Raw genomic sequence first — 25,000 nt, 5'->3', positions numbered from 1 at the left:
GATGTGGTGTGGGTGGTTGTAGTAGTGATGATGTAGTGGTGGTGGTTGTAGTAGTAGTGGTAGTGATGATGATGTGGTGGTTGTAGTAGTAGTGGTAATGATAATGATGTGGTGGTGGTTGTAGTAGTAGTGGTAGTGATGATGATGTGGTGGTGGTGGTTGTAGTAGTAGTGGTCGTGATGAAAATGTGGTGGTGGTGGTTGTAGTGTGTGTGTGTGTTTGAGAGAGAGAGATAGAGAGAAAGAGAGAGAGAGAGAGAGAGAGAGAGAGAGAGAGAGAGAGAGAGAGAGAGAGAGAGAGAGAGAGAGAGAGAGAGAGAGAGAGAGAGAGAGAGTGCTATCTAGTGTTAAGTAGAGCAAATCGAACTTGAAAAACTAGCGAGGCTAAAGTTTGAGGTTAAAGTATTTGTGATTAGCTATTATTGGCAAGAACAGGTAGGTGAACATGAAAATAAATCCAGTGAGCGCAATTTATTGATGTGTGTGTGTGTGTGTGTCTGTGTGTGTGTGTGTGTGTGTGCGTGTGTATGTGTGAGTGTTTGTGTGAAGAGGGAGAAAGAGAAAGAGAGAGAGAGAGAGAGAGAGAGAGAGAGAGAGAGAGAGAGAGAGAGAGAGAGAGAGAGAGAGAGAGAGAGAGAGAGAGAGAGAGAGAGAGAGAGAGAGAGATTTGAGCTTGATTTGTTTGAAGGGCTTTTACGGCGCTTGCAACAGTGGTTGCAGCAGCATTGGTGGTGGTAGGGGTGGCGTTGTGGTGGTTGTAATAGCGGTTGCAGGGATGGTGATGTGATGGTGGTATTAGAGATGATGATGTAATGGTGGTTGTAGTTGTGCTGGCATGGATGGTGATGTGGTAGTTGTTGTAATAGTGGTGGTAGGGATGCTGATTGTTGCAGTTGTGGTGGAGACGGTGGTGTGGTGGTAGTAGTAGTAGTAGTAGTAGTAGTAGTAGTAGTAGTAGTAGTAGTAGTGAAGATGACGATGTGATAATGGCTGTAGTAGAAGTAGAAGTGGTAGTGATGATTATGTGGTGGCGGTGGTGGTGGTGGTTGTATTTGTAGTGTGGCTGTGGTTGTAGTAGTAGTGATGATGTAGTGGTGGTGGTTGTAGTAGTAGTGGTAGTGATGATGTTGTGGTGGTGGTTGTCGTAGTTGTGGTCGTGATGAAAATGTGGTGGTGGTGGTTATAGTGTGTGTGTGTGTGTGTGTGTTTGAGAGAGAGAGAGAGAGAGAGAGAGAGAGAGAGAGAGAGAGAGAGAGAGAGAGAGAGAGAGAGAGAGAGAGAGAGTGCTAAAAAAGCATCTAGTACATGTATTAAGTAGAGCAAAATGAACTTGAAAAACTAGCGAGGCTAAAGTTTGAGGTTAAAGTATTTGTGATTAGCTATTATTGGCAAGTACAGGAAGGTAAACATAAAAATTAATCCAGTGAGCGTAATTTATTGATGTGTGTGTGTGTGTGTGTGTGTGTGTGTGTGTATGTGTGAGTGTTTGTGTGAAGAGGAAGAGAGAGAGAAGAGAGAGAGAGAGAGAGAGAGAGGAGAGAGAGAGAGAGAGAGAGAGAGAGAGAGAGCGAGCGAGAGACTGCTTGTGCATTAAGGCTTTGAATCTTGCCACCCTAGCTCACCTGCAGCCTTGCACTGATGCTAATGCAGTATGACTATGACACTCGCCTTCGGATCAGAAGGTCCTGGGCTTGAGTCCCACACATAGTTGAGTCTTTGGAAAAGGCTCTTTATTCACATTCTCTCACTGTACTCAGTTACTATCAGGGCTGAGAATCTTCCGCCTAAATGGTAGTTTGCCTCCGCCCATCCCCATCACATTTCCTCCTTTTTCAAATTTGTTTTGGATAAATAAACTGATTTTGAGAAGTTTTCAGAAATATGCCGTGTCAAACATGTTCCTCAAAACCACAGAATCACCATTATGTCTTATGTCATATTTTGACACCTGTGTTCAGTCTCGTGAAATTTGGTGACGGTCCCGTTTTTATGACGTCGGGCCAGACAGAATGGCACGATGTCACAGTTGACACAGACGACCAGTCGTGTTCTTTAATTCGCTAGTTGATGAGGATGGGGAGAGACAAATGGGTCTGGATTATTTTTCTCTGTTGTCGGCACCTGTTGCCTTTTTAATATCTCTCTCTCTCTCTCTCCTCTTTCCCTTTGCCTTTCATTTATTTATCTTTTCTTCTATTTTAAAATATAGAATTCATAAGGTCAATACATAAATTATTCTGGTAGAGAAGTCCCCCCCCCCTCCCCCACCACCCTAGCACCATTACTGCTACAAATAACACCACATCATCCCTACCACCACTACTACTACAACCAGCACAACATCATCCCTACCACCACTACGACTACAACTACCACCACATCATCATTCTTACCACAGCTACTACAACCACCACCACACATTCATCCATACGACCACTACTACTACTACAACCACCACTACATCATCATCCTTACTACAACCACCAAATGTTGTAATTACACTTTTAAACTTTTGAAATTCCACCGAGTCGTGTTAGAAATTGCTGCGAGACAAATTTTGGATCGTATCTCAGTGAATTTTAGTGAAATTCAAATTTATAGGTTATGGTCGCATGGATGGGTCATTTTCTTCACGATGAAAAATTTCCTCCTTTTTTGTGACCAGTCATTCTCACCCCTGACTATATCATACCTGTACTGTCTATCTACTTGAACAATTCAAAATCAGTAGCCAACACAAAATTCATCAGTAATAAATGGTACAATTTGAGTAATACTCCACCAATTAACAACAACAACAATTTTTTAAAATACTGCGTATCTACAACCTTCTATACGTAAAATAAATGTTGTTGACCTCCAATCGACTAAGCTATCATGGGCGTGAACTGAACAGTAAACTTTATAACTTTAAGGGAACATTTATCTTTTTTGATAACTGCGGGAACTTAAAACAAATACAAAAAATTTTCTCCAACACTACGACTGCTGTGAAATCAAAATCCATATGTCCGAAATTGTTACCTAATTTCCGTAAGAATTATGGACAATCTGTAAAAGTAGGCAGGTATGCTATATAAATGCTAAACTTTTTTGTTGTTATTTTTTAATGCCTCTAGGATATTGCAGTCTTCATTTGAGATATACTCTAAAAGAAATCTTCATTAAAAAAAATAATTATAATAATAATATGAAAAGTACTGACATCTGGAGTGAAAATGATACAAAATTTGAATAAATAAGAAAGAGAGGTGAAAAGTAACTTTGGAATGAATTTTATTAAGGTATTCAGAGCCTTTGGGACATTCTAAAAATAAACATAATTTACACTAAATACATAATATATATTAAATTATAATTGTTTGTTTGTTTTTAAGGGTTTTACGGCACTTGCAACACATTTAGGTCATATCAGCGCCAGTAAAAAGGAAGAAAATGGGAAAGTACAAAGTTCTAGAATTACAATTAAAGCACCAAGAAAAAGTAAGACAAAGGGGAATTGAGAACAAATAGGGATCAGATGTAGATTCCAAGAGCATACCACCAATGTACTTAGTTTGAAATCACCTACAAGTCTCATCCAGACACAAGCACAAAATCCAACAAAGAGGAATACACTCAAATGCTTACATTATACATTAAAAATAACAAACGTAATAATACATAACAGAGAGATGATTTACAAGGAAAAAAATATCATCTCCCAAAACAATAACTATGCATTTGACTGTTTCCCTCCCAGCTAGGACTCAGGCCAGGGTCAGGACAAAACCAATTAATCTCTTTCCAAGACAAAGACAGAAAGCAAGTTGGAAAACAGATATAGGGGATAGAAGACACAGCAAGTACCTCCCTGCCCACTATGGGAGGTCAGGAACCCCACCCAGTAAATTATAATTGGAATACAACAACATTTGTTTTTAGCTGTTTTACATCACTTAGGTCATATCAGTCTAAATAAATATGAGACAATGGAAAGGTTTTAAAGTTAAGTCTGAATGATGATCTACGATTTAAAATTCACATTAAAAACACCATCAAAAAATGCAATTAACATCTCCAAATAATCATCATTATCAGAGAGAGAGAGAGAGAGAGAGAGAGAGAGAGAGAGAGAGAGAGAGAGAGAGAGAGAGAGAGAGAGAGAGGGAGAGAGAGAGAGAGAGAGAGAGAGAGAGGGGGGGGGGGGGAAGGGGAAGAGAGAAGGAGAGAAAGTGAAAAGGGGGGAGAGAGAGAGAATGTCTATGTATAGATAATTAGCCTTGTAACTGAATTAGCAATGCAGTGGAGCCAAACATGAATTGCCACTTTATTATTATCTTTATCATCATCATCATTATTATTTTTAAACTCAGATAAAGGGATATAAATTTATGAGTGGGAGACTGATGATATGAAAGTAGTGCTAGTGATGGGGAAATTTCGTCTGTTAAGCGAAACGGTGATGATGACATATTTCCTTTCAGAAAGTGAAGGACCGCAGGAACTCCCCAAGAAGCCTATAAGAAAACTGGAAGAATTATTTAAGGAAAAATCAAGAAAGAAAAAAGCTAGAAAAGAAATAACACCACAAGAGCTGCATCAGTTTTTACAAGAACACTTTGCTGATATTGATATAAAAATTTCAAGAGAGACGTTTTCGGAATCCTTATTTTCAACTACAACAGATGAAACAAATAGTAAGCAGATTATAAAAAGGATTTAGAAATTTAAAAAGACAGGATGCGCAGACGCTAATGATTTATATTCAATTCGGAAACTTTCTTAACTTATGCAAAGACTGGCAGGAAAAAGAAAAGAAAAACGGAAGGATGAACCAGACTTGGTCTGTTTGGCTAAAAGAAAAAACAGGATATTCTGATGACCATGCGAGAAAACTGCGTGCTACCTCCAAGATACTTTTTGGTTATACACAATTTTTTCATGTTGGTCTACCAATAAGTTTTATTATTGGAAAACTGAAGATGATTCAAGAGATGTTACAAGTTCCAGAATTCAACTCATTTTGGAAACAACCAATACAATTGTTTTCTACCCCAGACCTTCAACAATCTCAAGAATAACATCTAAAAATAGTAATGGTTATGCATAACCAGTGGCGGCTAACAGTTTCAACATCTCAAGACTGACGGTGGATGAAATCATAAACGACAAAACATCGTAGACTTAGCCGTCACATGTTTCATTTTATAAATGAACCAAGCATGCCTGATGAGACTTGAGAAGACGAAACGGTTAATAAATATGAATGGTTCCCACCCTCTTTTTGTTCGTTTGTTGTTTATTTATTTTTAAAAAATTATTTTTTTTTTCCCGACTCTGGAATATCCCGTGGGCGAGTGAGTGAAGTGAACGACAAGCGTAGCGGCGGCCACGGGAAATTCCAGAGTCTGTACTGCTTTTATAGTTTTATTTGCCTCAAAGTGATAGCCAAATGCACTGTCACAAATCTCAACAATATCAACACAGAGGATGAAACATTCCAGTTGAAAAATCGACATATTTCAGTTGGAGAATATTGTTTGCCCTATTTACTCAAATGCCCTCGAAACAAATCTGGCAACCCTTGGGTGCCAGATTTTTTCAAGTCACTACGACAAGGTTATGTTGAGGACAGCAAATCAATTAAAAAGCTCCCACTTGACAACAGTGTTCATCCAGCTGTCATATCTGGACCCCTGCAATCAAAGATCATCTCAGACTTTCAGTGCTTTACTGGCAATGGCAGAACTGCTGCCAAACGTCATTCCCTCACATGACAGAGGACCTCTTGACAATGAACTCAGACACAATAGATGATGTGTCATCCATTGAGGCTACAAGACAGATGATGACTTCAGGATAGATATTTGATTAATAATAATTGTCTTTCAGTTGAAGAAGAAAGGACCCATAAGGTACCTTAAGGAACAGGCACCCACCCAGACAAGAGGAAGTTGTGACCTTTTTAGCGTCTCTTGTCACAATGCCTGCACATTACTGCAGAAAGATCTCGAAGAAAAAGTACTTCACCTGCGAAATGGATGTATACATGGAGTACAAGGAGTGGTGCGTGAAAAAAAATACCAGTCTGGCATCGAGACAACTTGCTAGTGACGAAATTGATAAGGGTAACTACGACCTTTTTAGACCTAGAAGCCATCTCTGTTTCATATGATGAAGGAAACGCAGACGAAGAAAAATACAACCTTCACATCAGAAGGAAGACAGAAGCAAGGACAGCCAAAGAAAATGACATGGCATTGGCGGCTAACAGTCACGGTCACACAAAAATGATAACAATGGACCTCCAAGCTGTATTACTGGCACCTGCGTTGAAGGCCTCTGCCCAATACTATTGGATGATGCTTTGTGCCCATAACTTCACCATCTTCGATACTACAACCAAAGATTTGTTTTGTTATGTTTGGTACGAGGCAGAAGGAGGCCTGAATTTGCATCTTGCCTGTGTGACTACATCGCCAAAAGTTGATGCCATAGTGCAGGGAATAAATAATTTATTCTGATGGGTGTACTTATCAAAATAGGAACTCAACCTTGTCAAAAGCCTCGACTTTCACCGCACAAACAAAGCTAATAACAATAATTCAAAAATATTTAGAAAAGGGGCATACCCAAATGGAAGTAGACAGCGTCCACAAAACCATTGAGGATAAAATAGGACACAAATTGATACATTTGTCCATTGGACTATGTCAGGCACATGAAAGAAGCGAAACAAAATCATTGTCCTACAAAGTAGAGTATTTGGACTACAAATTTTTCAAAAGCAACAATGCCGTTTCTGGAGTAAACAACACCTGGCCAGGGAAAAAGAAGGGAGATCCTCAAATTGTTGACATACGTTACATAAAATACACACTGGCACTCTTACAAACTGAGTGATTGGTTAGTTTTCTTTTTGAAATCAGAAGTACGAATCTGTTTCCAATACCTTTTAATAACTATGGATTATTTATCAAGCCAGAATCTATGAAATGTGGTAAGTGCCGATAATAATAGAGTAATAATTATTTAAGAAATGTTTAGAATTAGCATCTGGCTGTAGTTCCTGCAGACGATAGTTGGGACCCATCGATTCGCACATTGGCTAGGCCTAGGCCTAGATATGGTGATCAGACTCCGACATCCTGATTCGGATTACTGTTTCTTATTATGGCCTGTGGCTTTATTTATATCTTTTTTTTTTCTATCAGGTTAACTGATAAATTGACTTTATTGTATTAGTATTAGTCTAGTGCATAAGTCTAGAGGGTCCCTTTGCTTGTCACGTCAACTTCACTGACCACACGAAAGACTAGATGAACAGGACATTGATGGCAGCTAACAGGAGTTTCGTCGACAAAAAACAGGACGACTGGGATGCCAACATACATCTCATTGCCTCAGCTCTTCGTTCATCTGTGAATTGGCATACTGGCTTTACGTCAAAGCTCACGTCCATTCCTTCAAGAGGAGACAGGCGGTTTATTACCTGGATAAATCGAATGTGAGAGGAAAGTCCAATAAGCTGAAGCCTGTATGGACTGGACCAGCCATCATCTCCACAGTCATGACCCCCGCCACATACATTGTCAAATTTAGGAACTCGGAGATTAAGACAGTCAACCATGACCACCTGAAGCCATGTTGGGACCGGATTATCCCAGCCTGGATCTGTAAGGAAAGGGAGGCCATCGAGTCTGGCCAGGAAATTACTTACTGTACTTGTGGAAAGCCAGATGATGGGTACCTCATGGTTGCGTGTGACAGGTGTTTCAACTGGTTCCACGGCAGGTGTGTCAACCTGACGAGGAACCAAGCGAGGCAACTGAACACTTTCATTTGCCCATCCTGTTCTAATTTTTTCTTAAATCTCAGATGACTTCATTTTCACGGGATGTGACCCTCTTCCGGGATTTCTTGCGATTCCGGGAAGAGATACCGAGAGTGGTCGGCAGGCGCTCTCCTCCGGGGCACAACCCGGAGCACGCGATTCAGAATCGCGGGCACCCCTAGACGCTCGAGGACACCTCCCATCACCTCGAGACTTGGGAGAAGATCCCGGACCTCCTCCCGTCGCCTCTAACCAGAAACGGAGGTCCCGAGACTACAGGAGACAGTCCCGCTCGCCCCGCCGGGTCTCCAGAACAAGTACCCCGACCCGACTGAGCCGGATTCGGCCTCCCAGCAGGCATAGGAGGGAGGGCCAGGAGCAAGCCGACCGCCGAGACAGATCTCGCCGCCGCCGGGGGGACTTCCGCAGCCTCCCTCCGGACCGAGGAGGCAGAGGTCACCCGTCTCTGGGAGGAGAACAGGAAAATGAAGGAGAGGGAGCCCTCGATGGAGCTGTCCCTCCACAGCTCTGTCTTGGACAACCTTGTAAATAGATTTATTTTTGCCCCAGCCCTAGGAAAGGGCTTTCCTTTTATTTCAGCCCTAGGTGAGGGCCTTTTTTTTTGTTCAACCCTAGGAAAGGGCCTTCCTCATTTTATTGACCCCTTTTTTCTTTGTCGCTACGCCCTAGGTAAGGGCTCCTCTCCTTTAGTTCACTTAAATACCGAGAGCTCCAGAAAGGTGCAGGTGAGTATCCGACATCCAGCCACCCTGCCCTTTTTTAGGGGGGAGCAGTGTAGGGATCTCTAGCCGTAAACAATCGTACGGCTACAGTGTGACCATGGCGATGGTAATTCCTACTTCCGCTCTGCCTCGTCCCGAGCTGACCAGGCTCATATAAAGCTGAGGGGACCTCTCGAATCATTCTCTTATCCTCTCTACACCAAACAGACTACTCTTATCCTACAGACTACAGACACTTGACAGACACGCATTTTACACTTCTCTCTATCTACCTACCGTCTTGACTCAGGGTAAGTTATATTTTTATACTTTAACTTTATCTATTTAATATCTAGTTTTAACTTAGTAATTCCGTGATCACCGGCCATCTGGACCCATCCTAGCCATGGAGTCCTACAGCCCGAATACCGAGTTCTGGCAATCACGGTAGTTACTACACTTGGAAAATATTTTTGAACCATATTAATTATTCATTGTGTTCTACAGGAATAAAGGACTAACCAAAGATGATATAGCTGTACCAATCGCATTGATAAGGATAGTGTTAAAGGAATCACCTTCCACCAGTAAGTACTCTTCTTATTTTGCTAACTGTTGTGATCATACGTCCAAAGGATTACTTGCTCAGCTACAAGACTACAAGAAGGTCTTGTTGAGATGAAAAGTACCAACTCATTTGCTGACTATGCGTGCATCAAATTTTAAAATGGGGGACTAATCTCTAGGTGAAAACTGCAAAAGTCAGTCATTTATCGACAAATGTAGGTTAGATTTCAGTTCGGTTGAAATCCAACCTAACCGTAAAAGGCTTAAGATTGGTTGGATTTTTCTATCTAACGTTTGTTTCATCTTTTGTCTAAAAGTATTCTTTGTACATTTTCATCACACTGACCTATCACTCAATTCTTGGAAAATATTTTTGAACCATATTAATTATTCATTGTGTTCTACACTAATAACCAAAGATGCCTATTTGTTGCGCATTTGGCTGCACCAATCGCTCTGATAGGGAGAGGGGTACAGGAATCACCTTTCACAAGTGAGTACTTTTCTTTTATTGCTAACTAAAACATTTATGATCATACGTCTAAAGGATTACTTGCCAAGCTACAAGAAGGTCTTGTTGATATGAAAAAGTACCAACTCATTTCCCAACCTTATGTGTGCATTAAATAAATTGTTTTAACCCCTTCACGGCCAGGTTACATTTCAACCGAACGGAAATCTAACCTACTTTTGTCGATGTATGATTGTCTTTTGCAGTTTTGGCGTAGAGATTTGTCCCTGTGATGTGCCTCGAGTGCTTGAGACGAATCACAGGACTCATATCTCAGTGAAAGTTGTAGAGGATCGAATGATATTTCACGTGAAGTTCAGACTAGCTGTGAAAGGGTTAACACTTGGTTGTATCAACAACAGTGCTATTCGAACAAATGCTTTGCTACCACACAGAATAGCACACCCATGTTTCTCACTCAGTCACAGTAAGAATGTTACCAGGCGACCAATAATGTTGTAATGCTATTTTAAGACATCAGTGACAACAATGTGTTGTTTTGTTTTTTTTATAGATTCCCCAAGGATGAAGAGCGGAGAAAGCTGAGGAGAACATCCATAAGAAGGGAAAATTTTATTCCCTCCAAATATGCTGTTGTCTGTTCTGTCCACTTTGAGGAGAATTGCATTGACAGAACTTCTGTCAATATTGTTCGATTGAGAGAAGGTGCAGTACCTACTATCTTTGTGTCTTTTCCTTCTTACTATCAAAATTCGGGGACAACGCTAGAAATAAATCAGTAGAATGTGTCAGGTTTCTATGTACCATCTAAGAAATATCAATCAAATAAAATCATTCACTGATTACGCATGCTTTCATCATGAGAAGACTGGATTACTGTAACTCTCTACAGACAGGAGTTGCGTGAAAATATCTAAACAAACTACAGAAAATCCAGAATTTTGCAGCTTGGGCCATCTCCAATAAAAATAAGTTTGATGAATAGTACACAAATTCTTATGAACTACCATTGGCTGGCAGTCAGGGAATGGATTGTTTTCAAGGTGTTATGCACCACTTACAAATGCTTGAATACCTTGGCCTCATCATACTTGCAAGACCTTTTGTCCCTGTTTTCAAAGCCTGCAGTCTTTGAGATCCAATGATTCTAACTTTTTGAGTATTCCCTGCACTTCAACTGTCTTCACTGAGAATGCCTTTTTAAATTACTTTTTTTTTCCTTTTATGTTTGATTGAATGAACTATATATTCTCTTACAGACGAAAATTTTTTATCACACACAGAACAGTGCCAAGTCTTCAATTCATCTAATTTTCCTATTCCATTGTGTTTCATGGTTATGTGAAAATTGTACTCTGAGAGGCCCGCAAAAATTTCATTACAAAAACAACATTCAATTTCACTTTCATCCTCACGAATAGCATTTGACTCATCATCTCCCGAATGACTGTCAAAAAATTTTTCAACTGAAACGTCACTAATTGTAGAAGACAGTGTGAGACTCTTGTTGAGCATTTCTCCACTTCCCAGCATATTTTCCACAAAACGCTGGCGGATTCTCCCACTCATATCCTGGTCTGTGGTAATGTCGTCATCTCTTTGTAATTGCAAGGTGTCCGAATTTTTACCGTTGTTCATATCCTGATCTACGCAAACCTCATCATTTTGTAATTGTCGGGTGTCAGTATTTTCCCTGGTGTTGTCAAATGTAACAAGCGTTGGTGCAGACACTAATTCAAACTGCTCCTTCATTCCTTTAGCATCTAATGGAGACAAAGTATGTATAAAACGAATTAGTATAAAAGTGAACTAATGTTTGCAATGTAGGAATCAGGCCAATCTGGTAGGTAGTTAGGATTGACACTTAATATTACTTATCACTATCAAGATAAATATTTAAATTTCATAACCAATTACCTGGTTCATGTTCTAAGCAAGTGTTTATGAAACGGTGCCCGGCAAAGCAAGAAAGAAAAATACAAGAAAACAAAAACCTCCCCAAAAAATCAGTCTTCCTGGAATCAAGTGAGGTGACTTCTCACAGACTGTTCAGTATAAACAACAAATTATCAGCAACTTTCAATGTTAAATTAATATTATTAAGAGTAATTGTTATTGTTAAGTGTTCTTTCAATTTCAAGTAAATCACGGGAGTATTTAATTCAGAGTCAAAAAGAGGAAAGGGGGTCCCAATAGTTCAGTCGGTAGAGCACACCTCACACCACGAACAGGAACTGAGATCAATCCTGGGTGAAGTCGACTTTTTTCTGACCCCCCCCCCCCCCCCCCCCCCCCCCCCCCCCCCCCCCGTCCTCACCCAGCAGTGATTTGGTAGCTGGATCTGTTAGATTTGGCTAAAAGTACTTTGTGAAAGATTAGCATCCTATCCAAAGGGTAGGAAGCGATTGATATTGCCCATTCAATGCAATAGAAACTGGTATAAACTTATACTGCTTGAACCTAATAACTTGAATTATGATTTCTCAAAAATAAATCAATATATAGACATATAACTTAAGTAGATAGATAAATGAATAAATAGAAGTAAATACATAACAAGATGTGACTAAACAAACAAACAAACTGATGGATAGGATAACTCAAGTCCAAATATAATAGAAGTTGAAAAAGTCAAATATGCTTTTACCATGTGGTTTGGTATTGACGATGATTTGCATGTAAATAAAAAAAATTTAAAAAATTGTCTCTAGGTCCATTCCAAGGGAAGACTGGAATAACCAATGCATCAGCTGCAAATTGAGCCAGGGTGAGGTGACTTGCTCAAGACAAGGTACCTTTCGGGTACGCAGCAAAGACTGTATCGCTTAGCAGTGCACCCCCCCCCCCTCACCCTTCCCTCTTAAAAAAAAACATAATAATGTATCTGTTACTTTGGTCTTTCCCACCAGTTGAAGAAGTGAAGGAAGCCGTACCGTTTTTTTTCAGTTTCTTGGTGGCAGAGGATTTAGCAGTAGGGACTCTTTTTCTTTTTTCATTACTTTGGCCTTGCTTGCTGTAGTAATCCTTCACCGTCGTAGATCTAGTTGGAATCAAAGAAAGCCATAACCATAATTCAATCAGCAGAAACGACGTTTTACATTAAAGGAACAAAACTAATAATAATAATACTAATAATAATAATAATTCATTTGTATATCGCTGAACTTCCAATGAGGTGTTTTTGCTTTTACAATGTAATGGACTATGAAATTCAAACAAAGAAAGTCACACACACACAAACACAACACACATATATGAATATCATACAATCCGAAATAACAACAAATTTCAATAATCACACATAACACAGTAAAAATAATTGATTTCACCTCACATACTATAATGATAATAATAACATTAATAATAATAATAATAATAATAATAATAATAATAGTAATGGTAAAAATGATAATAACAACAACAAGAACAACAACAATAATAATAATAATAATAATAATAATGATAATAATAACATTAATAATAATAATAATAATAATAATAATAATAATAATAATGTTGCCAATGATAAGTACTTTTAAAAAACACAACATAATTTTTATGAAGACAGCAAGCCTACATAGGACGAGGTAAACAGATTCAAAACTAGATTGAGAAAATATCAAGAACAACAACAATAATAAAAAACTATAACGACATATGCCAGAAACTAACCGATACTCACTTTTTACCCAAGTTTTTCCTGTCTGCATTAGATCTACCTGGTTTTTCTCTTATCTGAGGATCAGTAGCACGGTGTATCAAATTGCTACTCTTTGCATAAGAGGTGAAAACTGGTGACAGTACAGATGAATTCCAATAACTGCTGGCGCCAAACCTTCGTCTAATTTCAAATTCTGAGACGGGTCTCTGGTAAAGAACACCTTCTTTGTCGTAGTATAGAAGCAGATTCAGATTTCTACTTCGTGGCATCATGCTGGCCAATTGTTTAAAGAAGTCACTTTTCTTTTCTTCAGGACTCTGAAAAAAACAAAAAACATGAGAAATAAAAATATTAGAGATATATATTAGGCCTGTAAATGGTTGGTGAAAACATTGTCAAAACCAACAGGATAAAAATATGGATTAATTAATAAACACAACACAGATATGACATGTCAATTGACTAGTCAAATAATGTCACTTTCCCCAACTCATTTATAATACATAAGCATGTCCAGATTTTATGTTACCAACAAAATAAAATCCCAATTATTTGAGAGAGTACACATATTTCGGATCCCAGGTCTCACTCTACCCACAATAAGGAGTGGGTCAAATTAGTGACAATAATAATAATCAAAACAACAAAAATAATGAGTTATGTTAAGTCCTAATAAGGCGGTGGTCTCATTTTAAAAACTGACCTTATCTTCTTTCAAATTCTCTGAACAATCATCAATGCCATCTTTACTGTTGTCATTATTTTCATCTTTGCTTGTCGATATCTGCAATAGGAGTTTGGATGAATAAGTCTGCATGCTGACATATGGAAGCTAAATAGTTAATTTGTGTTAAAGTTAAATGAATGAAAGAGAAAGAGAGAGAAATAGAGAGAGAAATAGGGGGAGAGAGAGAGAGAGAGAGAGAGAGAGAGAGAGAGAGAGAGAGAGAGAGAGAGAGAGAGAGAAAGAGAGAGAGAGAGAGAGAGAGAGAGAGAGAGTAAAAGTATTTAAGTACTCAAGACAATGCTCATCAGTCCAGTAGAATTAGGGTTTGACCCGGAAGAACTTTGTATACCAAGCCAGTCTTTATTCTGGTGAAACAAGACTATATTTTGAGCCTCTCCTAAAAGACCCACCTCAATCCATCAATGGGGAAAAAAAATAATTACAGCCGTTTTAAAGTTTCTGTATGAGAATGACGTTGAGTAGCTTTTCAATCAATGTCTCATGTAATCTCTTTATGTTCAGAAAATATATGCTCTTTTAGATGTTTTGGCATTTTAAAACAAAGTTAAATGGTATATGCAAGGCTAGTTAAATCTTCATTTAATCCAAATTTCTTATTTAAAAACTTCCGACGACAACTGCCAGCGCTTCCAATTTCATGCATGCCGGAAATTTCTGGCTAAGTGGCATCTCTGTGGTTTAATTGATGAAAATAAATGCTAAAAAATGTAAATAATTTAATGATAATCAGCATAAAACGTGCAAACAAATATGTTAACTTAAATTTAGCTTGGTAGCAATTTCTTCCTGGTTACCCTATTTTTTAAAATCTTAAATCTACTGGACTACATTGTTGTACTTACCATATCCTCAGACATCTTGATAGCATTAACAAGTACAACGACCTTGGCCCATTCTAATCTCACCTCATCGCCACACTCTGTCATGTCCAGATTGGAACTTATCAGGTCAAGGTTTATGCTGGGATTGAGAGAAAAATAAATTATGACACATCAAAAAAAAATTTTTTTTTGGGTCCATGATCCATTTATAATTTTTTTTTTTGGGTTTGTTTGTTGCTTTAGGTCTCTTCCAACACAATTGAGGTTATATTTATATGAGAGACCGCTGAAACAAAAAAACAAGCAATCTAACAAAAATAGTACAAATGTAAATCAAAATCATAATCTAAAGATATCATAAGCTAAATTATAAATAACCAAGAACAAACAGGCAGAAGATTTACAGGGAAAAAAAAATCCCCTGTCAAAAATACAATCACAAACCAAAGAAGCAGGATAGGCTAGTAAAGAGAAGAAGAAACGACATCACTATCGGATCGTACACACATGCGAACATCATAGGTATATGATTCAAGGGTGATGCTCCCATCCAACCACCTGACATTTATAATTTTCATTTTAGAAGATTGTAGAGAGACTCCCAAGTCTCCTCTGGCACAGTGTTAATTTTATAAAGGACAAGGAAATAAAGGGTTAAGAACACCATTTTTAGTTTTAGGATGTTCAATGGCAAATGCCACACCTTCGCTCAATCACTTCCGAGGGAGATTATGCACCTGTGCACAATGTTATGTCCTTAAGGATCCTTACTGGGAAGGATTCGTTTGTTTGCTTTTGATTTTTAAGGGTTTTCCGGCGCTTGCGACACATTTAGGTCACTTCAGTGCCAATAAAAAGGAGGAGTATGGGATATTGAAAAAAAATTAGAATTACAAATAAAGGTAGCCAAGAAAAAGAAAGGCAAAGGGGAATTGGCTCATATAGGAAAAATGTAGATTCCCAGAGCATAATATCACCAATGCACTTAGTTTGAGATTACCTAAAAGTAAAAGTCTCATTCAGACGCCAGCACAGGATCCCGCTTAATACACTCAAATATTTACAAAAACAAATAATATATCCATCAGTACATAACAGAAAGATCATTTATAAGGGAAAGAATATCACTTCCCCAAAACTATAGCTATACACTTGACTATCTCCCTCTCAGTCAATGACTCTGGCCCAGGCCAAGACAAAATCAAGTAATCCTATTCCAAGACAAAAGACCGAGAGCAGCACAGGAAACAGATAAAGGGGGATAGAATACACTGAAAGTGCCCACTAAGGGAGATAAAAAGACCCCCATGTATCTGTGTAGAAATGTCCTTTGAACCTTACTAAAATGGATACATATTAATCCCAAGACATAGAAATAACAGATGAAATATTAGGTATTCCAGACCAAAATTTAGATAGCTTTAAATAGTAATCCAAGACTTTTTATTTCAAACTATGTGTTGATTGATGTACAGAACAGAAGAAATTATTAAAAAATATTTAAAAATAAATAAGTTATGGCCTTTCGAAATAGCGAGAAAAAGTACACACTTTCGCATTGCAAAATACTCCATTTTTGAGATCTCATTCTAAGAAAAGTAAATGAATAAGAACCCAAAGGATCACTTTTACATAAAGACTTGTACCCACAGACTTTGTCTAATTTTTTCCCGTGCGCTAAGAAACACGGTTAAAGAGCTATTGAGATCTGAAAATGGAAATTTTGTCATTTTTCACAATCAAGGGAAATAACTGATTTTTCGTCAAATTTACCAATTTTCAAAAATTCATTAAAAAATAACTCAGGATAATAAATAGTGCAAATATACCTCAAAATAAACAGAAAATTGTAAACTATAAACAACATTTAACACTTGACCTTTTCATTTAGAAATACTCTTGAAATGAAATGAAATTTGGATGCCACAATCAAAAAATATAAAAAATCCATGATTTTCAAAAATTCATAGAAAATTTTGAAACAGCCACAGAATAACCATTTTAGTCTTAAAAGAATTGCGAAGTAATAAACTATGCATGGATGTAGCATATTCACAGTCAGACTGCAGCAGATAACCTTGAGAGCAATCTAAAAACTGGCCAAAAACGGTCGACCAGATAAAATTATTGACTCTGGGGGAAAAAAGGAAATGTGATAAGATGAGATAAAACAGATGTTCCAACACAAAATGCACCTTGTATGAGCAATATAAATCCATTAATGGACAATTCTCACTCAAATCCAATCAAATAATACCCTTCAAGCGCTGATAAGCCTTTGTAATAGCCTTATCAGCAACTGTCCAAAGTCAAGGACTTGCAGAAGATGTCACTTCGAAGTCCCACCTGAAGACATACTTGGACTCCACTTCTGCAATGTCCTCAACAACAGGCCACTTGTAAGTAGAGGCACGAACAGAAGAGTCGATGAGGAACCTCACATAAGCCCGTTGTCACTGATAATGGTGACCAACATAGAACTTTTGGTCATAAAAAACTGCTACCCATTGACCTTGACTTGTGAATCGAAACTCATCATAGTCATCGTCCACATCAGAATCAGACTGATCACATACATTTTCCTCACTATCATCAATTTTCCTTCTCTGTAGAGGCAGTGGTGACCGACGACACTGTCGAGGCAGTGGTGAGCGTCGACACTGGAGTGTCAGAGGCTGACATTGGAGTCAGCACTGACAGTGCAGAGACAGATGTTGATACTGGAGAGACTGTAGACACCAGAGATGTTGATGATCTAGGTGTAAAGTATGGTTCAAAAGTCGAACTGGCAAAAGATGTCACCTTCCCTGGATCACGACGAATATTTTCCCTTAATTTTGCCATTATTGCCTTTGTTGGACAGCATTTCTAATGGATTTATGATGAACTGGTCTGAGCTTCAGAATACGTAAGAGCCAATCAAGTAAGAAGGACTCTGGCAAACCCTGCTGTGTCCGAAATAAGAGCACACTGCGAGTGATGCTCAGGGCACTCAGCGAAGGCGACAAGTAATCATAGTGAAGAATTTCATTGAGGAAAATTTTACGCTCTGCTGGGTCGTGGATTGACCTAGCCGTATCCAACTTCCTGGCGATGAGTAGTCCTATCCTCTGGACAAGTAAGACACACTCCGGATAGAGGTACGTAAGCCACTCTGCAATCTGCAGAAAGAAAATAAATGAAAAATGATCACACATTGCAGGTAAGCTGCTGGAGCAGATTTATGAAATATAAGCAAAGCAGTAAACAATCCGACTTAACCAAATGGGGTAAAAACAGCAGCATGATATGAGCACTGAAATATGAACAGGTTGAATGCAGTAAATAGAAGTCCCTCAGAGACAGAGCCTTACATTCTACGGTATATCTTGGTTTTTGTAACATTAATTGGGCAGTAACTTGATTGCTACCGTATGGATCTCAATACTTTCTGCTTGATAGAAGAGAATCAATTACTGGTGGTATGAAGAAGGGCTTTAAAATAATGAAATAGCAGACCTGCCACTTCACGAAAAAGGAAATCAGTATGACATTGTAAAAAAATCAGTACCTGGGGAAAAAAATCAGTATGAGACGTAAAATTATCCAACATAAGGCTTTAATAGCCTCCTTACCTTTTTGGTCGATCCCAAGTGTCACAATTTGACACTTGTCACTCAAACTAACCAAAGCGTCACAACCCCCCCCCCTTATTTTTCCCCAACACCCAAAATGGCACGCACAACGCCAATCTGGCAATTGGACTACTAACTTATTTAAAGATGGTGGCACTTGGTTACGAGTCAGAAGCCAGGGACCACGGTGGTTTACCAGTACAGCTCGCTGTCGCTTCACAAAGGAAATGAAAACTAAATAACGCGCCGTGTGTGTTTTCTATCTGTGTGAGGGCATCACAAAGAGGCTCGCTACGTTATGTGATCTATCGAGGTATCGCGGGACGGGTCAAAGTTCACGAGACTTGAAAATTTTAACGTGCAACGTAAAGCACAAAGTAAACGTAAAAGAGAGGGGTGGAAGGCTGCGGGCCCTTGGTCACTTGGTGAAATCGGTACGATCGGCATGCAGAGGGAGAGAGAGAAAAAAATGAAAAAAGGAGACATAGGGAGAAGAATATAGAAAGAGAGTGTGAGGGGGGGGGGGGGGGGGGGGGGGGGGTAGAGGGAGAGAGGGAGATCCTATCTACTAATTTGAGCATCTAACATTATCGTTGGAAATGGCCAGTTCACTGTTTGACTCAATTGCCAATAAACAATAAAAAACATGAAAGCCGAAAATCGTTACTTAACTTCTACCTATCTTAAGGATTGATTTGGAGACTCAAAAAAAGTAATTTAATTGAAGCAACACATATTTTCAGGAGTGTGCTTATTCCCCGTCAATTGATGAACAAACGCACTCGGTCGGGTGCCGCCATCTTGGATTTTTATGCCGATGTTGCTAGGTCGTGTTTGAAGAAAGATTTAAACACAATTCTTGACTTTGAAGTCAGCAAATGTCCTACACATGTTGAATTAACTTATATTTTATGATATCATGAAAAAACAAATTAGGATTTCATGGTGTAAAAAATTAACAGAGATCTGTTCTGACATGGAGTTTCAAAATGAGGTCATTCTCAATATTCTCATTCTTGTCCAAGTCAGCGGACGATAATAAAACATCATTTATATAAAAGATAGAATTAAATGTAAAATGATTTAATAAAAGCCAAATTAAAACACTTACCTAGTGATTATTTTAAAAATCTGTTGAGTTCATATCCATTTTAGGAATTGAATAACACAAAGACACTTCACTTGACTGAGACTCAACTGAGACATCGATGCTAGGCACGCCGGAATCAAAAGTGAAAATGGAATGCTCGCTATGTGTTGACGTTTGGAACTCCCGCGGGTGGTACAAATCTCGGAAACCATCGAGATTTAGATATTATAAAGAAAAAATGTTTCCAATTCTATTTTTGGCTTTAAAAAATTGAAATTTGTGAATTTTTGCCGATTTTAGTATTTTTTCTGAAATATTTCGATTTTTTAGGGTTTCAATGTAAATAAATCACGTTGTTATTGGTATCATTAGAAAGAGCTTTTAATTCCCTTTCTAATAATGCTATTTGTAACACGATCCAACAAAAGTACTAGTAGCGTTGGCGGTTAAAGAATGGTTACCCATAAAATTTCGGTTATTCGCCGCGATAAAAAAACGCATTATGTCATGCTCTTTACAAGGGTCTAATAAACTATTTTTGCAAGAAAAATCATCAAATCTGACATGTTTTAGAAGGAGAATAGATAAGCTTTTCAGTGATATAATTTTAATCCCTGTAACTTAAATAGAAATATAGATTGCTTCAAGTGAGATTGGTTGAAAATTAGAGATTTTCAGGCCCGTTACACAGAAATGGACTGGATTGGGATACCTAATAATATAATATTTGACACAAAAAGACAATAATTCTTTATTAAAAACTTTCCCAACTGAAAAAGGAAAAAAATTTAATCTAACTGTTTTTCACTCTGCAGTTGGACCTGGGGTGAGGTTCGGAAGCTGGCAGAAGACATGTCACTTGCGTTCCACTTTGAACTTTATGTGTTTATGAAACACGAAAGAGGAGTAAGTAAAGTATGGTAAAAGTAACCACATCCAAATACTGAAGTAGTTGGTGTTACATTGAGAGAAAAAAAAACAACTAAAGAATCGATTATACTGTACATACACTCACTTTGTAAGATCCTTCAAGTTTCGAAGCTTGTTTTCAAACTGTTCCTTTTCTGATATCGCACACTCTAAATTTTTAGCAAGGCTTAGTTGCTTTGTTTCTGGCTTCTTTGCAGCGACATTTACTTCTCTTGAGAGACTGGAAACCGTAACTGAAAAATATAAATTAGTTGATTTTTATAACAGGGGTTGGTGGTTGAGCACTTGCCTTCTTATGAAAAGGAACCAGTATTGATTCTGAGTGCAGTCCAGATTGTTTCTGTGTTTTGTTTTGAGGGTTTTACGGCACTTGCAACACATTAAGGTCATATCAGCGCCAGTAAAAAGGAAGAAATGGGATAGTAAAAAGTTATAGAATTCAATTAAAGCACCAACGAAAAGGTAAGACAAAGGGGAATTTGTTCAAATAGGAAACAGATGTAGATTCCAAAAGCACACCATCAAAGTACTTAGTTTGAGATCACCTAAAAGTCTCATCCAGACACAAACACAGGACCCCACTAAGAGGAATACACTCAAATGTTAACAAATAAAATATAACATGTAAATAAAACATAATACAGTACACGACAGAGAGATGATTTACAAGGAAAAAAATATCATCTCCCAAGGCAATAACTATACATTCGACTGTTTCCCTCTCAGCCAAGGACTCTGACTAAGGTCAGGACAAAACCAAGCAGAAGGCAATTGGAAAACATAAGAGGGGATAGAAGACACAGCAAGTACCTCCCTGCCCACGATGGGAGGTAGGAACCCCACCCAGCAGATTTTTTTTTTTTTTCTGTACCCTTGTCCATCCAGCAATTATTAAGTAACTAGGTCAGTTAGATTTGGCAGAAATTACTTTGTGATGGATCAATGTTCTATCAAAAGGGTATCAAGCAATTGCTACTGTCCATTTAATCAGTGATGATAATGGCAATTAGTCCAAAAGGAAGAAAACGTATCAGTCCATCAGGCAAACTCCAACCAAATGCAAAAATTAAATATATATATATATATATATCCTAGTTATGAAACATTATGTATTATTAGGTATTCCAGGCCAAAATTTAGATTGCTTTAAATAGTAATCCCAAGACTTTTTATTTCAAACTATGTGTTGATTGATGCACAGAACAGAAGAAATTATTTTAAAATATTAAAAAATAAAAAAGTTATGGCCTTTCGAAATAGCGAGAAAAAGTACACTTTCGCATTGCAAAATACTCCATTTTTGAGATCTCGTTCTAAGAAAAGTAAATGACTAAAAAAAACCTAAAGGATCACTTTTACAGAAAGACTTGTACCACACACTTTGTCTAATTTTTTTTCTGTGCGCTAAGAAACACGGTTAAAGAGCTATTGAGCTGCCCTGATCACACTCACAGCTAACCACAGATGGTGCCTTTTTTCGCTGAAGATTCTTAACCTTGTGTTGAAGACATTGTTTTTCAGACGCGAGCCATGCATTGGCCTGCTCATATTTAGAGTTTTCAATTTCCAACTCTCGTTGCTCTCTCTTAGAAGTGATATGAGACTGTCTCTCTCTAATTTCATTTGATTAAATTTGTAGACAGATGCCGTTGACAATAGCACTGGAGGCACACGGACGGGTGTTGAAACCAGAGAGGTGGAGGAGGGTGTTGGCACTGGAGAGGCAGTGATGGACATTGGCACTGGAGAGGCAGTGATGGACATTGGCACTGGAGAGGCAGTGATGGACATTGGCACTGTAGAAGCAGGTTCAAACGTCGAACTGGCAAAAGATGTCACCTTCACTGGATCATAGCAAATATTTTTCCTTAATTTTGCCATTATTGCCTTTGTTGACTTGACAGCACGTCTAATGGATTTACGATGAATTGGTCCTAGCTTCAGAATACGTAACAGCCAATCAAGTAAGAAGGACTCTGGCAAACCCTGCCGTGTCCGAAAGTGTTCGAGGTCAAGTACTGCTTGATTACTCAGGATCACACCAGATCCAGGCCATGTCTGAGGTGATAAGAGCACACTGCGAGTGATGCTCAGGGCACTCAGCGAAGGCGATAAGTAATCGTAGTCAAGAATTTCATTGAGGAAAATTTGACGCTCTGCTGGGTCTTGGATTGACCTAGCCTTATCCAACTTCCTGGCGATGAGTAGTCCTATCCTCTGGACAGGTAAGACACAATCCGGATAGAGGTACTTAAACCACTCTGCAATCTGCAGAAAGAAAATAAATGAAAAATGATCACACATTGCAGGTAAGCTGCTGGAGCAGAATTATGAAATATAAGTAAAGCAGCAAACAATCCGACTTAACCAAATGGGGTAAAAACAGCAGCATGATATGAGCACTGAAATATGAACAGGTTGAATGCAGAGATAGAGCCTTACATTCTACGCACTGCGTGGAATCAGCGCTATTTCAGTTGGAACTCCCAAGGGACCAATAACCCTCTCTGCTCGCTACCTGCGTGAGGTCAGTGTGTCCAATGGGGGCAATTATGGATATTTATGGTCTTATAATATGTCTGTATAGCGGGAAAACAATAACAGACTCTTTCACTTCATTACTTTGATTTGAAAAATCAGTTGTCTTTCTAAACATCAGTGAAAATTTGACATTCTTGTGGTTAATAGTTTTCTTTGAATATCACAAATTGGTGATCTAATTTTAAGTGCTTGTAAATTATGGTGCACTTAAATAAAAAATTTGTTATTCAAAACTCAGCGGCAGTATCTCAAGAATTTTAATAAATATCAAAAGTACACATATGCATCTATGTTCCTGTGCAATATTATTATATTGGCAGTTGATTTTCTTGATTTATTCATGGTTTAGTAAGTTCTGTATATTGTTTTTACCAATTCCGTTCCTCTCAAACAGTTGTGTTGATCATAACAGTAAACTGATATGATTTATGTCTTTATGTGGTAAAATAACTCATAAAGATAATATTTTATTGTCCAGTAAAGACTAAAAACCAATATTGTGTATGATGTCAATATCTCAATTTACTATCAATCTGCCTATAAAGTATGACTTCTTTACAAGAAAAAAATCAATCACCCAACAAGGTTACTGGACATGCTACAAATATTGCAGTAACAATCATCAATTACAACTAACACTAACCACTGGTACTGTTAAATTAGATGATTTGCTCAAACAGACGGACATAGTATGTGGACAAAAGAGGATTCAAAATTATGAGGGCATATAGTTTATTCCAAGTAGTAACCTTTTTCTCTTTATTGACCAACTACATTCAAAACGAACACACTGTCCATACAGGTTATATAGAATCATCACCTTTCCTTCAAGAATACACATTTAGTCATTGTCTTTTAAAGTCATCTGATATACCATTGAACTCCAGTCAGTCAAATTTAGAGATAAAACAACTGAATAACAATCAGAGTCAAATCAGTACAACACCACAGACATACCACAGAAAGGTCATCTAATTTATGGGATATCACTGCCATATATATCTGGACGCTTCAGTCTATAAAAAGTTAACATATTCACTTGTGCACAAAAGGAGAACTTGAACTTACATTATATTACTTATTCAACATGCAAGAATACCCTAAACATTGACACCTATATGACACTATAAAGTCAGCATTTCCTGAGACAACCACACAAAAGCAGTACCGTATACATCTTCAAACTATAATGCCTAACAGTCATAAAAAAAAAAAAAAAATTTGACTTGCATCGTAAGGGATTTAAGTATAGAAAAAAATTATCAAGTCATTAAAAAGTTGGCTTTCAAATGTGCCCAAAACTCATAATATTTAAACCAGTTAAATGCTTAAAAAATAATATTAGTATTATTTTCGTCTAATGGTTTATATTTTATTCCTAAACTGATATTTGGACATAATTCATGGCATGGAATACTATGGGAGAGAAATAAGGATCTCACCAAGTCATGCCAAATATGAAATTTACAATAAAAAATTCATATCTTTTAAGGTTTTACTGCCCGGACAACAAAACTTGGCATGTGTCAAGATCATCAATTTTACTTTATAATGATGCTATTTCAAACATTTTCTGCCGCTGGGAATTAAATTATTGATATGCAAATTACAACAAATTAATTTCATTGATAGCTCAAAAACCACTAAATTGACACCTCTCTTATGAGCAGTCTTAAGAGGATACATTATTATCAACCATGGCATATGATGAAAGAAACCCTTGCTTTGCTTGTGGTGAGGGAACAATTTTCATATTTGTGTTAGCAACTGAGCAATACCATGAAATATTGCAACAATTAATTACCATCAGCGGCATCACAGATTCCCCCTGACCGCTATCTGTTCCACCCATGGGCTGACTCCACTAATGGGGTCAGGTTGACCTAGCACTGAAATACCACTCAGAGGGGGAAATGCCACGCAGTGTACGGTGTATCTTCATTTTTATAGCATTAATTGCTACTTGATTGCTACCGTATGGATCTCAATAATTTCTGCTTGATAGAAGAGAACCAATTA

The 25,000-nt window shown here is 38.0% G+C and overlaps 1 protein-coding gene and 1 long non-coding RNA gene across 8 annotated transcripts in view; both read right to left on the bottom strand.

Moving 5' to 3' along the window:
* Positions 1-3,258: 3,258 nt before the first annotated feature.
* Positions 3,259-25,000, bottom strand: part of LOC144977585 (uncharacterized) — a 41,415-nt gene continuing 19,673 nt past the window's right edge. For all 7 annotated transcript variants that reach the window (XM_078922963.1, XM_078922959.1, XM_078922957.1 and 4 more), the window contains 6 exons: positions 20,526-20,673; positions 14,828-14,945; positions 13,941-14,021; positions 13,259-13,554; positions 12,510-12,616; positions 3,259-11,339 (listed from right to left, as the gene is read on the bottom strand). In XM_078922963.1, coding sequence (XP_078779089.1) covers positions 10,777-11,339; positions 12,510-12,616; positions 13,259-13,554; positions 13,941-14,021; positions 14,828-14,945; positions 20,526-20,673 — 1,313 coding nt within the window. In that variant the 3' untranslated portion in view covers positions 3,259-10,776. The remainder of the gene's footprint in view (positions 11,340-12,509; positions 12,617-13,258; positions 13,555-13,940; positions 14,022-14,827; positions 14,946-20,525; positions 20,674-25,000) is intronic.
* The window catches only part of LOC144977588 (uncharacterized), a 3,890-nt gene continuing 1,207 nt past the window's right edge, over positions 22,318-25,000 (bottom strand). The window contains exon 3 of the long non-coding RNA XR_013646343.1: positions 22,318-22,708. This is a non-coding gene — a long non-coding RNA (uncharacterized LOC144977588). The remainder of the gene's footprint in view (positions 22,709-25,000) is intronic.

The sequence above is a fragment of the Berghia stephanieae genome, chromosome 7 (assembly GCF_034508935.2).
Source record: "Berghia stephanieae isolate SIO BIC M18660-M18661 chromosome 7, UCSD_Bste_1.3, whole genome shotgun sequence".
Taxonomy (NCBI): Eukaryota; Metazoa; Mollusca; class Gastropoda; order Nudibranchia; family Aeolidiidae; genus Berghia; species Berghia stephanieae.
The sequence above is the reverse complement of the archived record's forward strand: the minus strand, read 5'-3'. Positions and strand labels throughout refer to the sequence as shown.